The sequence below is a fragment of the Felis catus genome, chromosome C1, assembly GCF_018350175.1.
Source record: "Felis catus isolate Fca126 chromosome C1, F.catus_Fca126_mat1.0, whole genome shotgun sequence".
Lineage (NCBI taxonomy): Eukaryota > Metazoa > Chordata > Mammalia > Carnivora > Felidae > Felis > Felis catus.
The window spans coordinates 217,302,984-217,319,505 of record NC_058375.1 but is presented as its reverse complement, the minus strand read 5'-3'; the positions used below and the strand labels follow the sequence as shown (position 1 = coordinate 217,319,505).

The 16,522-nt window shown below is 45.8% G+C and overlaps 1 protein-coding gene across 2 annotated transcripts in view; it reads left to right on the top strand.

Moving 5' to 3' along the window:
- Positions 1 to 16,522, top strand: part of IQCA1 (IQ motif containing with AAA domain 1) — a 155,054-nt gene that overhangs the window by 13,260 nt on the left and 125,272 nt on the right. For both annotated transcript variants that reach the window (XM_045034667.1, XM_006935734.5), the window contains exons 4-5: positions 3,047 to 3,238; positions 6,036 to 6,107. In XM_045034667.1, coding sequence (XP_044890602.1) covers positions 3,047 to 3,238; positions 6,036 to 6,107 — 264 coding nt within the window. The remainder of the gene's footprint in view (positions 1 to 3,046; positions 3,239 to 6,035; positions 6,108 to 16,522) is intronic.

The window sequence follows — 16,522 nt, the reverse complement described above, 5'->3', positions numbered from 1 at the left end:
CGTCCCCCGTGCTGTTCAGTAGGTAAGAAGTTGCTTACCTTCAGGATGTGTCTTTGACGATTCATAACCATTATTTTCAAGAACTTAGAAACAGAGATCAGAACATAATGCTTTGTTGGGGATGTCAGTGTCTCTGAGATTAGGCAGATCATTGACTCTGTAATTCTTCAACTCAGGTCCACCTAACCTAAAGTCAGAAGCGGAGTGTTTCACGGGAAATAATTGCTAAGATAACCTACTGGGCAGTCTTTTCATTTCAGACTTTTCCACACGGCACTGCCATATCCGCCTTCTGGCCAGTCACACATTTCGGTGACCCTCGCTGCCTCCCGAATCAGTGCCTCGTGCCCCTGGCTGGTCACGGCCCAAGCAGGGAGGCGGCAGTTGTGTGTCCAAACTGGGACAATTCAGGGTGAAAGGGGCGCTCTCAGTAACTGCGCGAGGGGAAATCAGCTTCCCGCAGATAGGCCCCATAGGGTGTTGGGTCATGGCACCGTGGAAAATTCCGAGCACAGCCAGAATGGCAGCAGGGAGAGAGAAGGATGCGGCCTGTCTGCCTGCCTGGAGAAGCAGGTGGGCGACACGCACCGTCTGAGGCGTCTCTGTGCTCTCTGGCATTCGTGGCCGTGCTTCAAGCTGCAGGGAGGGCTCTCTCTTTCCCCTACACCTCGGCCTGTCGCAACGGTGCTCGTTCAACAGAGCCCAGCCTGATGCAGCAACCCTCCGGCACCTGTCCTGACCCTGCTAACTCAAGGCTCTCTCTCCTTCCTCCACCTCGCCCTTAGATGCCCGGCCCTTCCTCTGCACTGCACACTCCCGGAGGCCGGTCCCAGGGCCGTTTAGAGTGGGGGCCATCGAGCCGCCCTTGCACCTGTCCCTGCCTTCAGCCCGTGCGTCATTCAGAGGGAAGCCCTCAGCACCATCTGGCGCCCCCCAGAGGAATCCCCAGGCACAGAGCACGGACGAGCAGTGCAGACTTCACTGAGGGCTTTTTACAGGGGACACGAGAAGGGAGGTGACATCACAGACGCTACAGTAGAGCCCTAAAGATCCCTCTCTGCTCCTTGTCCTGCTTACCCTCTCTGCTGTTCCCTCTTCACTTGTGCGGGGTCGACGGCAGGGAACTTTCTTTCCCAGCGGCCAGCCCCAGCTGGCCCACTGGATCTGCTACGTAGACCCGGCCATCTCTGTCCCAGCCCCATCCGAAGATGGGCTGAATGTCCGCGAAACACCGGGCTCTGGGCAGCGGCACGCGACATCTGTGTGACTTTCCCTTGGCCTTCGGCGCCTCACGAGACCCCATTTCCACCTTAAGCTGCCTCTTTCCTAAAGATATACGTACATGCAATACAGATCCCAAGAAGAATTCTGGGAGACAGATGTTACCGTCCTGTCCTCCATTTCTCATGCTTTGTATTTAGTCTCGGGCCCTCCACAAATGTTCAGAAATCTTTGTCGTCCTGCACAGACCACGCCAGCCCTCAGAAGTATTCAGTAAGGGCTGCAACGATTTTCAGAGTGACGATGTCTGAAGGAAATAAGTACAATAATAACTCATGTTTGCAGGACACCTGCTCTCTGCTCCAGTGATTGAACAGGCCTCATCCAATTCAGTACCAAAATGGCATCCGTTCTACTCTGGCGTGCCAAGTGCGTTATTGAAAACGTGTGCTCCCTGCACATCTGAGATGATGAGGTGTCACTGAAAACAGAACTTGGAGGGACTGGAATGTGGAAGAGCTTCCTCAAGGGGAGCCAAGGCTGAGGCACAGTGGGGGCTTGGTCAGGAAGATGGCCAGTCGTGGCTCAAATTGGCTCCACCCGTACTAACCGCGGGAGCTCGTGTGAATTATTTTTCTTCTATTGGGCTCCTTCTTCTTAACTCTTGAGCAGTCACAGCAATACCCGTCTTGGAGGTTGCTTTGTGAACTTGCTGAGGATATCTAAGAAAAGCATCTGGCCTCTCCGGGGTCTCAGTGAACGCCCCTCCCCACCCCTTGCTCCTTCCTGGGCACCGCGGCCCCCGACACACACAGTCATTACGCAGAGAAGAGGCCATCGCGGGAAACAGTGGCCCCGGGGTTGAATTGGAGCCCACACTTGGCACCTCAGCGTCTGGCACCGTGTCCTGATAAGGTGGCCACGCTGCCCTCTGAGACCTGAGCAAGGGCCCAGCCCACGACTGGGTGTTTCTCAGATTCAAAAGGCCTCTCCCTTCTGCTTCTGTCCCTACATGAGGCTCCACCCCAGGCAGGCCACGTGCCTAGCTTCTCCCTCGCCCCAAGGACAGCAGAGAGCCTCACCCCTGCATCCATTCGGAGCTGACACGGGGCTCTGGACGCCCCAGCAGCCTTGCCCTGGACCCTCCTCAGGAAATGGCTCAGCCCCTCACCCGGCTGTGCCTCCACAACCCCCACCTGATGCCTCCAAAGGCAGCATTTTCCTGCACGAGCTCTGATTTTTCTCCAGACATAATCTTCCCATCCCATTTGGATGTTCTGAAATGCAAACACGTAGGTACTAGAAGACATTTCATATATAAATTGAATACTCCTGAAATGATTTTAGCCTTACTCGTATTCACTACATCATCCCGTAATTGATTTTGAAGCCAGCATTTTACTGCCTGTGTATTTTACATCTCAAGGTCTCGTATTAAAGATGTGTTTTTAATTTATATGTTTCCACTATTAAGTTAATCAAACACTGATAGCGATTTTGAGTTTTATTGAATCCATTTTATTGGCATTCCTGGTATAATTTTCTGCCAACCTAAAATATTGTGGAACTCATTAGGATTTTGTTCGGAATGGTAGAGGAAAGCTTACGGGATCCTTAAATATGGGACCAGAGCACCAGCGCGGCATGTTATCAACATCCACATAATTAAAGAGTAGGATGATGGAACGAGACAACTCTCAGACTCTTTATCGACAGTTTGGGAACTTTCAGCAAAGTTGTGTTCGAAGTCAGCTTGTGAGGCTCCCAGGATCAACTGATGTAGTAAACATGTTTAAACACTGATTTACCTTGAATGTTTTTGCAGAAATACTCTGTGAAGAGTATCCCCCTAGAAGAGGCCGTGAAATTAATCCAGATCGCTGAGAGGGCGCGGCAGGGTCGTCTAAGAGCCATGTTCATGAAGCAGATCTTTCTTCAAGAATACAGAGCGAAACAAGCCAAGTTCCTTAGCGAGAAAGTAGCGGATCTGGAGGCCGCAGCGCTGCAGATTCAGAAGGTGCGGGCAGGGTGCTGGTGGAGCGGGGGCAGGTGCCTTGACACAGCTAGAAATGCACACCAGGGTCAGGGTGAGCTCTGGAACCCAAAATTCCAAAATTCTGCCTTTAAGAGAACTGGATTTTAAATGCTGGAAAGATTTATTATCTTACCCTGGGGACAACCGTTAAGTAAGCTTGGTCATGTGTTGTTTTATTTTGTTTTTAATTGTATTATAAATAGGTGTAACATGCAGGGCATTTTATTCAAATATTTTCAAAGATCATTGATAATCGTTGGAAAGAGTGTTGCGAAACATTCAGTGAGGATGTCAACCCCTAATGAATTTTTAAAAGCGGGTTCAGGGGCGCCTGGGTGGCTCGGTCAGTTAAGCGTCCGACTTCAGCTCAGGTCACGATCTCGCAGTCTGTGAGTTCGAGCCCCGTGTTGGGCTCTGGGCTGATGGCTCAGAGCCTGGAGCCTGCTTCCGATTCTGTGTCCCTCTCTCTCTGCCCTTCCCCCGTTCATGCTCTGTCTCTCTCTGTCTCAAAAATAATAAACGTTAAAAAAAATAATAAATTTAAAAAAATAAAAAATAAAAGCGCGTTCACACACAGATGTAATCACAGAAGGGGAGCAAAGGTCAACCCCTCTGGCCGGTGACCAGAACATCCTCGTTCCTTTAAATATTTATTTATTTGTTGTGAGAGAGAGAGAGAGGGAGAGCAGGGGAGGGGCAGAGAGAGGGGGAGAGAATCCCAAGCAGGCTCTGTGCTGTGAACGCAGAGCCCGATGCAGGACTCAATCCCATGAACCGCGAGACCATGACCTGAGCTGAAATCAAGAGTCAGACGCTTAACTGACTGAGCCACCCGGGCACCCCAATGTTCCTTTCTGAAGCAGGTCTGAGGTCCCCCCGCTTTGTTGGATGAGCACCGGGGGTCTGCTCCACACCTTTTTCCAAATGGAAGCCAAGGCTGCTTACGGTAAATTCAGGAGATGGAAACATGAGGCAAATTGGAACCAGATAAGAGAGAAAGAGAGCATGAGGACACAGACCCCAGCTGGAGGGTCAGGACCCCCTCCCTCTGGGTTCTTGATGGGGACGGGCAGAAGGGTGCAGGGGGACCGCTAACAGACCGTGTTCTTTATGTTCCTGTGATGAAGTTCTAGACAAGCATCTGAGTTCAGAGCTTGAGTTGTATCAGTCTTGGACGTGACCGTGTTATATCTCCCCCCATTGCGGTGGAAATTTTTCTTTTAAAACTATGAAATGCCACCCTTAGATCTAGCCCCACACTCCTGCAATCTGGAAGTTTCTCTTGAAGAAACCTGGGTAGGGGACTCTCACTAATGAGAATTAGAAGCCACTTCTCCTCTCCCTCCCCTGGCTTTATTGCGATGCATTTGACATAAAACATTGTGTACATTTAAGACGTATGATGTCGTGATGTGATATACGTATATATTGCAAAGTGATTCTCACTGTAAGGGTAATTAAAATGTCCATCACCTCACATTTTTACCAGTTTTCGATAGTGAGCACCCTTCAGATCAACTCTTTTAAGCAGCTTCCAAGAACACAGCACAGTGTTGTTGAAGGAGGCAAACTCATTCATCTGACAACTGGAAGTTGGTGCCTTCTGGCCACTTTCCCCATTTTCTTCAACTCCCAGCCCCTAGCGATCCCAAACCTACTCAGATACCCAAACTACTAGACATCTATTTCTACAGGGTCAGTGTTTTTAGATTCCACATGCAAGTGAGATCATAATAGTGGTTGTCCTTCTCTATGTGGCCTTCTTTCGCTTAGCATGCTGCCCTCAAAATTCATGCATGTTGACACAAATATCAGGATTTCCTGTTTTTTTAATTTTTTATATGTTTATTTATCTTGAGAGAGAGAGAGTGAGAGGAGGGGTGGGGCAGAGAGAGGGGGAGACACAGAATCCGAAGCAGGCTCCAGGCTCCAAGCTGTCAGCACAGAGCCCGACGTGGGGCTCGAACTCACAGACCTTGAGACCATGACGTGAGCCAAAGTCGGATGCTCAACCGACTGAGCCACTCAGGTGCTCAGATTTCCTTCTTCTTTTTTTTTTTAGCTGGATAATATTCCGTTGTGTGTATATAGTATATACCACCTTTTTTATCCATTCACCCATCCACTGACAGGTGGTTTCCATCGTCGTATCAATTGTAAATAATGCTGCGACGAACATGCATTGAAATAATGTGTACGTCTCTCTTCAAGTCCGTGACTTCATTTCCTTCAGATATGTACCCAGACGTGGGATTGCTGGGGTGTAGGGTAGTTCTGTTTTTAATTTTTCGAGGAACCCCCATACCGTGTCCCCAGTGGCTGCCCCGGTTCGCACGCCCACCGGCAGCGCGGGAGGTTCCTTTTCCCCTCACCCTCGCCAGCACCTGTTGTCGCTCGTCTTGTGGATGACAGCCGTTCTGGCAGCCGGGAGGATGTCTGGGCCAGCAGGTGGGCTGTGTGGTTGGCAGATTTGCTTCCAGGGTGTTGGGCGAGTGTGGATCCTGTCCAGCCCGTGGGTGAACAGGACGGCGCCCCGCCCCCCTTGTTCAGTAGGGTGGCTCTGGGTCCACAGTTGGGTGCTCAGGCAGCGAATAGGCCGTTTGTTCTTTCTTTAAATTTTTTGCCTGTGATCACAGAAGAAAAAACATTCCATCAACACACACACGCACACGGCCTTGACTGCATAGTCATTGTATCATTTGAAACGGGAGAAAGGGTGGGACAGGGTTTTTGTTTTTGTTTGAATGTATTAGACAAATAACCATTTATTTCTTTTTAGGTCTGGCGAGGTTTCCATCAACATAAGAAAACCGAAAAACTGAGGCAGGAGGAGATGATATTCCTGGGTATGGTAAGTTCTCTTACGGGCAGGACGTGCATGTGGCTTCCTTGAGACTTGTGTCTTAGAGAGTTTTTGTGGGAAGAGAGGAAGGAAAAATAGGTAACCTGTGACTGAAGAGAATGCAACGGCCCGCACTGTGTGGGAGTGTGCCCGGGGGATCTGGACAGAGCAGTCACGTGTCTTTGTACACATCTCCCTTGGAATCTGCGGAGCGTTCCGGGCATGGGAATAAGCTCTTAATTGCTCACAAACCGCCATTCCTGCGTGACGTCTGCCCTGCCCTCCGTCAGGATTTGTGGTCAAGAGAATGGGTTTGCACTGAGCTAGCTGGCTTTTGGGGGCAGATCTCCGTGGGGATGACTGAATCAGAGCTGAATGGGTGTGTATTAGTTATCTGTTGCCGCGTAACAATATGACCACAACCTAGCAGCTTAAACACACACTCATCAGCTCAGTTTCTGTGGGTCAGGAGTCTGGGCTTAGCTAAGTCTCCTGCTCAGGGTCTCACAAGGCTGCAGGCAGCTGTCATCTGAGGCCCACGTGGGTAAAATCCACTTCCAAGCTTGTGTGGTTGTGAGCAGGATATAGTTCAGTGCCCCATATTTAATGCCGGGATAAAAACATTGATAGATACTGTGGCTGAGGCTTTGAAAATGCTAATCATGTACCAAGCTCGAGTGGGGCTAAAAGAAGAAAAGAAACACAGATAACCACAAATACCAATAAGCTTTATAAAAAAAAAAAAACAACTATTAGATAGTATCCTGAGTGACTAAGTTAATAAATTAGAAAATACTGAACAGAGAAGGTGATCTAGGGAAGTACAAAGATCTAAACAGACCAAAGAGGTAAAAAAACAAATACCCAAACAAACTAATCACTACAGCGAATGCCAAGGGATTTTCCACATCCCGGCTTTCACTTGGGGCCTGTGAGAAGCAGATGCCAGGATGGAGTTGGATGGTCAGGGCATTTACCGGGAAGGAAGGGAGGGAGGGAGGGCGGGGAGGCTGGGGGAGCCCCACAGGGAGGCTGGAATGACGGGGCGGGGGGGGGGGGGTGCGGCAGGAGAGGGGTGGAGAGGAAGAGCCAGCCCGGCAGTGCTCTCGTGCCATGTTTTTTAAATCTCTGCTAAGAAAGGAAAAGAAAGCCGGTAATGGCGATGCCCGGACTGGGCGAGGACCCAGGGGCAGGTGCAGCCCGGGGACAATAACCAGGGTTTAAGTGCGCACCCACCCTTCTGAGGACAGTTGGTCTCCTTATAAACATTAAAGCACAAGGGAGACTGGGGGGCTCAGTCGGTTAAGCATCTGACTTTGGCTCAGGTCATGATTAGTGATTCGTGAGTTCGAGCCCCGCGTCGGGCTCTGTGCTGACAGTCAGCGCCTGGAGCCTGCTTCGTATCCTGTGTCTCCTCTCTCTCTGCCCCTCCCCCACTCATGCTCTGTCTCTCTCTGTCTCTCTCTCAAAAAATAAATAAACATCAAACACATTAAAAAAAAAAAACACTTAGGCCTGTTTGCTCAGTAATCCTGACCCTTGCAATCCCCATGCTAAAAAAAAAAAAAAAGAATGTGAGCAACATTTACGATATATAATTATTCGTATCAAAGCAGTTTTATACTCGGTAGACAGGTGCCCAGAAACAGTTCACACAGTTAAAACATGCCATTGTGTGGCTCTAGAAGTGTGTTTAGAGTTTCTGTGTAACGTGCCAAGTGTAAAATGTGAACCCCGTGATCCTATTTTTAATGCTTTTGCTTATTCTTACACTTTTCTACAATAAACGTGTTTTTTATGTCTAAAAAATTACACATAAAGTACATATTCAAAATTTTATCCCAGGAGAAAATGGTAGGAATCATGGTTTAGACGATTTGTAGCTTTCTTGTTAACTGAACCTTTAAATTTTTTTTTAATGTTTATTTATTTTTGAGAGAGACAGAGCATGAGCAGGGGAGGGGCAGAGAGAGAGGGAGACACAGAATCCAAAGCAAGCTCCAGGCTCTGAGTTGTCAGCACAGAGCCTGACGCGGGGCTCAAACTCACAAGCCGTGAGCTCATGACCTGAGCTGAAGTCAGGCGCTTAACCGACTGAGCCACCCAGGTGCCCCGAAACTTTAAATAATACCGATTCACAATACATTTTCCCATGTCTGTGTACTTCTTACCAAATGTATATCTCGGTAGGACAAAAATCAGGATTTATGATTTTTCTTGCTTTCTATTTTTAACAATTAATATACTCAGAGAGGTTATGTATCCAACTTCGGCTCAGGTCGTGATCTCATAGATCGTGGGTTCAAGCCCCACATCGGGTTCTGTGCTGACAGCTCAGAGCCTGGAGCCTGCTTTGCATTCTGTGTCTCTGTCTGCCCCTCCCCCACTTGCACTCTGTCTCTCTCTTTCAAAAAATAAACAAACATTAAAAAATTTTAAATATATATATATATATATGAACTCAGAGAATAACGTGAGACGTAAAAAAATAACAAATGTTATTTATACTTTTGTAACCAGTGTAGGAAAGTGGGTTTCATTATATTACTCTTTCCTTTTTGTATTTAAGTTATATTTTCTAAGACTGCATTCCACCTTCTCACTTTTAGAGAAATCAAGTGGGGACCAGTGTGTGGGTGATACGAGCACAGTGAGGCACAATAGCTCTCTCAGTTCTGTGATCAACCATCGATGTGTTCCTTTCACCCATATTTCTATCAGGTCTTCTCATATAAAAATATTAGTTTCTTTTCTGGGACTTGAGGATTTAAATAAATTATGAGATCTTATCAGCGGTATTATTAAATATAGAAAAACTGTAATTGAGCCCCACATTCGGGCTACTGCTGTATAATTTTCATCCGTGTTATGATGGCACGTTCTAAGTAACCAACCGCGGAGTAAATACACTTGATGTTGGAATATCTTGTATCTCCCTTCGGCCCCGTGTCCTGGACCAACCACTCCACCCTGCCACTATGACCCCTGTGCGCCACCTCCGTTATCAGCACAGAATTGAAAATACGAATTATTTGGCTTGTGGAAAGAATTCAGGCCCATCTTCCGGACACTTGGAAGGGCGTAGTCAGCCGGTGGAGGGGCCTGATGCCTCTGCACGTGTTTATAAAGCCTAAATTGTGACATCCAGCCTTTATTGTCTTAAAAAATATGATCATACAGTATGTATGTACGATTTAAGAAATACCTCGATCTTCATCACCTATTTTCTTGATTTCCCTTTGATCTCTGAGTTTAAAAAAAAATGAGTCAACATTTCTCTTTGGTATCGAGACACCTGGGACCCCAGCCCATCTCTTGCTGCACCTGCTTGGGTGTGCTGAAAGAGCCACGTGGGTGAGCAGTCCCGGCCAGCCGTTGCTGATGTCTACGATTTAACACGTTCACTGGGTGGAATACTATTTAGCCATAAAAAGGAAGCCTGTTGCATGCTATAGCATAAACGAACTTTGAAGACATTGTGTGACGTGAAATACGCAGTCACGAAAAGATAAATACTGCCCGATTCCACTTGTATGAGGCACCCAGAGTCATCAGAAACAGAGACACAGAGAGCAGAATCGTGACTGCCAAAGGCTCGGGGGGGGGGCGGGGGAGGGGGGCCGGCATCATTGCCCAGTGGGTGTGGGGCTGCAGTTTCGCAAAATCAAAAAGTTCTACAGATCTGTTTCACAGCAGTGTGAAGACGCGGAACACTGCTGAACTGTATCCCTAAAAAGTGCCTCTTATGGGTTTGGTTTGTTTTTTTTTTTAGCCACAATTAAAAAAACTGTTTTTCAATTCACTGGGACATTGCGGCGTATACTGAAATGATTCTATGAGAACCATGACTATTCGCTAGTGGTCAAAAAACACAAATCAAAAATTAAATGAGATACTGCGTTTCCTTCAATCTGAGATGTCATCAATTATAAGACGCACCGTGATTTTTACATGTTCTTAAAGAGAGTACTGTCAGATAAAACAAAATACCACCTTGATTGTAATCCACATCCATCCCTAATTTCGGACACGTTAATTATGAAAACCATGCGTCTTAGAATTAGTGACATATGGGACATCTGGGTGCCTCAGTCGGTTAAATGACTGACTCTTGGTTTCGGCTCAGGTCATGACCTCACGGTTTGTGAGATCGAGCCCCACATTGGGCTCTGTGTTGACAGCGTGGAGCCTGCTTGGGATTCTCTCTCTCTCCCTCTCTCTCCCCCTGCCCCCCTCAAAATAAATAAGTAAACATTAAAAAAAAAGAATTAGTGAAATAAGCTAAGTTGTTTCTATCTTTTTTTTTTTTTAATTTTTTTTCAACGCTTATTTATTTTTGGGACAGAGAGAGACAGAGCATGAACGGGGGAGGGGCAGAGAGAGAGGGAGACACAGAATCGGAAACAGGCTCCAGGCTCCGAGCCATCAGCCCAGAGCCCGACGCGGGGCTCGAACTCACGGACCGCGAGATCGTGACCTGGCTGAAGTCGGACACTTAACCGACTGCGCCTCCCAGGCGCCCCTGTTGTTTCTATCTTATAAGCAAAAGAAAAAAAATTTTTTCAAGTTGTAATTATTGGCAAGGGTGGGAGGAGACGCCATGAGTTACATGGACTCTGCCTTTCTAAAAGACGATGAGCAAAGTGCACGATGGTTAAGATGTTTACATCCTGTCCCCACAACGTTCTATCTCTGTCTTGAGGAAACTATCCGAAATAGAGATTTATGCCCATGGAAGTCTCCTCCAGTGTTCTTTTTGATAATGACAAATTGGGGATAAAGCCGGTTCAGAGTAAGGACGTAGTTAAATAACTTCTAGTGGACCCACATGAATGCAGTCATATGTCACCTTTGAGAACTATGTTTATGATTAGTTTTTGATGACATGAAAACGCTCAAAGTAAAAATTCAAGGTTTGGAATTACACATATAATTTGATATGATTTCAACTAAATATATACACACATCTATGCGCTTGCAAAAGAAAGAAAAGATACTGTGTACAATAGCATTCATTTTTTTTTAATGTGGGGACTTTGGAAGATTGTCTGTAATTGTATTTTTCAACATGCTTAGACTTTACTTCATTAACTGGGAAAAAGTACACATTTAAAATGAAAGCAAGTGGCCGTAGATTCATACCAATTTTTTTTCTCCTAAGATCTCCACATCATTTGGTGCATATGGATGGGGAGACAGACAAAGATATAAATCTGTTTCTCTCTCCCGCCCTGAAGAGGCAGACACATGTACGATATCATGATAAAAACAATGGTTCACTCCAACTTTGTACTTTCCAAACTTAACTAGCAGTCAAAACATTCAATCTAAGATCATCTAAGTTTGACATGAAATTTTACATTAGCAGTTTGGTTCAACAATTTCCTTTTAATTTAATTCAGCATGCATGTCCTGGATGTCTATTACGTGTAACACGTAGCCAGAAAGTCGGGAATAGCCTAGCACCCTTTTTCATCCGAGAATCTTAATTGCTTGCACTGATAGCACACAAAGACAGAATTACGTGTTTATTACTGTATTTTTTCTGTTTTACTTTGAAGTTTATATCTGTTCAGCTCAAATCAAAGAAGTCTGTGTTAATTTTTCAGCAGTTCAGGGTTTGGATAATATAAAGAGAGCAACTTGTCTGTTTTGCGTTAAATGTGACTTTCTCTGGTTTGCCTTTTTTTTTTTTTTCTTCCAAGTACGTCTCCTGCTGGTGGTGTGTATTCTATTGAAATTTTACACCATCGAGAAATGTATGGATTCAATTTTTAAGAGAATGGTATCTCCTGTCCTCTGGCTGATAACCATAAAAAGCCATTACCCCAAATCCAAGAAATGTTTTCAATTGAATATATTTTCCACTATATCACTAATGAAGATATTGTCCACTCATTTTAAACTTTCATTTTTCCATAACTTCATTTCGTTACATCACGCCAGTGAATAAGCCGTTGACTTATCTGATCAAAATAGTATTTGTACGTTTTGGGAAGCTTGGCCTATTTCCAGGTATTTAGTAACTAAAACCAGAATTAGAGCAACAGACATCATTATGCCTTCCTTTCCTGACCAAATGTTTCCCTTACCATTGTCACATAAATTATTTTTTTGATATTGCCATTTTAAATATTTATATTCTAAAATCTACAAAAGAAAATAAATAGCACTCTAAAAATTCATGTGCACTTACTTTAATTGGCAGAGCCAATGGGGTGAATCGAGTGGAAGGAAAATTAATGAATGTAATATATTTCATTCTGTGGATCCCTTTGAAATAATTTGTCCTATGGTCGTGCCCATCGTATATTTTATGTTACCCTGGAGCTGGCGATGTTTTCATTATAATAACGCTGGGGGACAGTTATTAAAGAGGAAGAGCCGTCGCTTGGAAATGAGTCAACTAAGTCTTCAAAGCACCATAAAACCCTGCTCACCTTCAGATTCTAACATCAAACAAGCTGTATTATAAATTATCTGTTGGTCAATCTGGTCTTCCTTATTAGCAAATAACCCCAGGGCACCTGGCTGGCTCAGTCAGTTAAGCGTCTGACTCTTGGTTTTAGCTCTGGTCATGAACTCGCAGTTGGTGAGATCGAGCCCCACGTTGGGCTCTGGGCTGACAGTGCAGAGCCTGCTTGGGATTCTCTGTCTTCCTCTCTCTCTGCCCCTCCCCTGCTCGCTCTCTATGTCTCTCTCTCTCAAAATAAATAAATAAATGATAACAATAATAACAACCCAAAGTTGGAGCTTGGGCACCCAGTGAGCTCCTGAAACGCAGCCCCCTCAGAAGCCCCACTTGGGAAGACTGTATGTACGTCAGGAGCCATCGGTGGCCATGGGCTCTTCCTTGGGAACTGCTCTCAGAGCCAAAAGGAGAGAAGGACCAAGAGGACGTGCTCTTTGTGGTCACGACTTTAGTTCCAACCAAAACCGACATCATCCAGCTTGGTCATATATATTATTCATTACAGTTCAAATGATGTTTGTTTCTGGAAATTTATTCTCAGGAAAACAAAACCAGATTTGTCATGATTCATGGGGGTTTTGTGTAGTTTTAGTTTTATTTTACTTTTTGAAGGCAAAACAACTGTTTCCTAAGCGTCCCTGGGGGAGGCAGCATCTTAGAAATGAGTGCATGTCTCCAGGCACCAGCTTTAAAGAGTCTACTCCGCCATGTTGATGAAGACAGGTTTCTGGGTGGCCCGCTTGTGCACCCAGTTCTACACGGGGGCCTGTGGGAGGTCTTTGGGTGGCATACCCTCCCTCCCTTGAGCCTCAGTTTCTTCTTCTGTAAGAGCAGGATGCTGCTACCTATTTCGCAGAGAGATTCCAGGCAAAGGGCCTGACCTACAGCTTGGGGTAGGATAGGCCTTCAAGGAGCAGTGGCCAACATGAATCATCTTGGAGAAGTATAGTACGTTGTCGCGATAACTGAATCTGAAGAAGTGTGATAACTTGTCTACGTAATGAAACACAGTATATTCCAAAATATACTGTTGCAGAAAATACCCATGCCACTAATTTCAAAATGCACACTCTCCTGGCCTTTGTTATTTGCTACTCAGATTAATGAACTTGAAATTAGTCTGTTGAAAGTAGGATCTCAGAAAGTGATGGAGTTGGAGCAGCGCACGCGGTCTGACTCTGATCTGCAACCACCCCATGTAGCTGTGGGGGGAGAATTGTGACAGTCCCCTAAGGCAGCAAGCGCTGCCCCCACAAGCCACACACACTGTGTGTGATGCACCAGAAAAAAGTTCGCAACCCAGGAAAAGCAGTGACCCTGGGTCAGGTGTATGCAAAAGGCTCTTAGGCTGGGCAGAGAGATCAGAGCTTGAGGGAGGGCACCATTTTCTGTCAAATGGGATTTACAGCCTACCTACTCAGAAACCTTTCGTTTGATATTAAGTTGTTACTGTTTTAATTCTGCTTTATTCTTGTTCCGCGTCCCCAGACCATCAGAAATTACGTGACAAAAAGAATTCTCTTCCTTATCCTTCCTTTGTAGCCTGATCCCAGGATTTCTTTTTTTTTTTTAATTTTTTTAACGTTTATTTATTTTTGAGAGAGAGGGGGACACAGCAGGAGCGAGGCAGAACAGAGAGAGAGGGGGACACAGAATCCGAAGCAGGCTCCAGGCTATGAGCTGTCAACACAGAGCCCCACGCGGGGCTTGAACTCACAAACCATGAGATCATGACCCGAGCCGAAGTCGGACACTTAACCAACTGAGCCGCCCAGGCGCCCCTGATCCCAGAATTTCTTAGCCTACATCCAAGGGCAGAACGTTCATCCTCAACCACCTTAGATTTGGGCTTGTTACACAGACTGTTAATGTAGCAGGTAGAGTGGTGAAGGCCATGAATTCCGGAGCCCGCCCATCCGCGTTCAGATCTGGTTCTACCGTTTCCCAGCTGTGGGGACTTCCGGGAGTGACATGACTTCTGGGTGCCACGATTTCCACATAGGCGGGATGGAGATGGCCATGGCACCACACTCGTAGATTTCATGTTAATTCCTAAGGAAACTGCTCTCTGGAAAGCATTTAAGATAGTGTCTCACGTAGAGCACACAGTAAGCACTATGTGAGCACCAGCTGTTACTTTTCTTCAAATGATTTAATATCGTGGGTTTAGATGTTCATGTCCTTCGTGATTCTAAATTGCTTACTAAACTGCCCAACTTTTTTTTATCTATTTAAGTTAAGTATGGAAAGATGGGCTTTGTTGTACACTGTTGTGCGAAGAGGAAATCTTGCAACGTCTTTGCGGGAAAGCATCGGCAGTATCTACCAAAATTACAAATGCACATTTTTTAAAGTATGATCTATAGTACCCATTAAAAAAAAAATTTTCAGGGGCACCTGGGTGGCTCAGTCGGTTAAGTGTCTGACTTCGGCTCAGGTCACGATCTTGCAATTTGCGGGTTCGAGCCCCGCGTCGGGCTCTGTGCTGACGGCTCAGAGCCTGGAGCCTGCTTCGGATTCTGTGTCTCCCCCTCTCTCTGCCCCTCCCCTGCTCGTGCTTTGTCTCTCTCTCTCTCTCTCTCTCTCAATAATAAGTAAATGTTAAAAAAAAAATTTTTTTTAACATTTTCAGACAAAATGGGTTAAGCCGGAAGAAACCTGTCATTGGAGAGACAGCTGAGCATAGAGGGTGGGAGCAGAGATGCCGTAAATAGACGCCTTGGGCCAAAGCCCCAGACTGCCACTTCATGGCTGTGTGACCCTGGTCAAGTTCTTGACCTTTCAGTGCCTCAGTTTCCTCCTGTATAAAATGAAGATAATAATGCCACCTACTCATAAGGTTATTAGGAGGAATAAATTAGTATTTGTAAACCACTTAAACTAGTGCCTCACAGCCTACAAGTGGCATCAAAGTGTTTATTTTAAAAATATTTAAAGAGGGGCACCTGGGTGGTTCGGTCAGTTGAGCGTCTGACTCTTGATTTCTGCTCAGGTCATGATCCCAGGGTCGTGGGATTGAGCCCTGAATCGGGCTCTATGCTGAGCATGAAGCCTGCTTGAGATTCCCTCTCTTTCTCTCTCTCTGCTCCTCTCCCCAACCTGAGCTCTCTCTCTCTCTCTCAAGAAAAAAAATATATATATATTTCAAAGAAAGTAGGACACAAATGTGGCTGAGTAAGCTTCTATCACTTATCAGTTGTAAACTCAACGTGACTGTCCTAGCCCAGCTCCTAAGGAAGCAAATCTTAAATCTACAAAACAATTTTTAGAAGTTAGGCTTAACGAGCTAGAAAATTTTTTATTATCTAATAGTTTTGCACGCACTAAAATTGCGGCATCCTAAAATAAGGCCTTACCATAACTACTCTGGGCAGAGGGCAGGAGACTACCGTTGGCTATGGGTCTGCTTACAATTTTATTCCACTTCTTCTGCTGGGTTCCTCTTTTTTAAGTAGGTGTATTTGTATAAACACACACATATAAATATAGGTCTGTTACTCTGGAACGAAACGACGGAACAAAATGGCTTGTTTTCATAAACTAAGGAGCATACACGCACGCACGCACGCGCACACCCCATCTTGAAATGGATCAACCGAAGAGCTGTTTCCTCCACAGCGTGAGGCGGGAGCAGGGAGCCCACTGAGCCCGCCTCTAGATGCTTCCTAATGAACACCAGCACACGCTGCGATCAGAAGGCTCTGGAGCTAATTAATCTCTGCACTGATGACAGCAAGAGATTTCACGGGATGGTCATTTGCTCAGAGTGGACTCTTTCCCTCCCCCAGACCCGTTCCAGCTTCGCCTTCAGTGACAACAAAGCACCATAAAGACGCAACCCCCCCAAGACAATGAGCTTCTGGAGAAAGTTGCCAGAATTAAATCACTTATCTGCAAGTGTATTTGTGACTGATAAATTGAACAGATTTTCATGTGGACAAATGTCCATTTT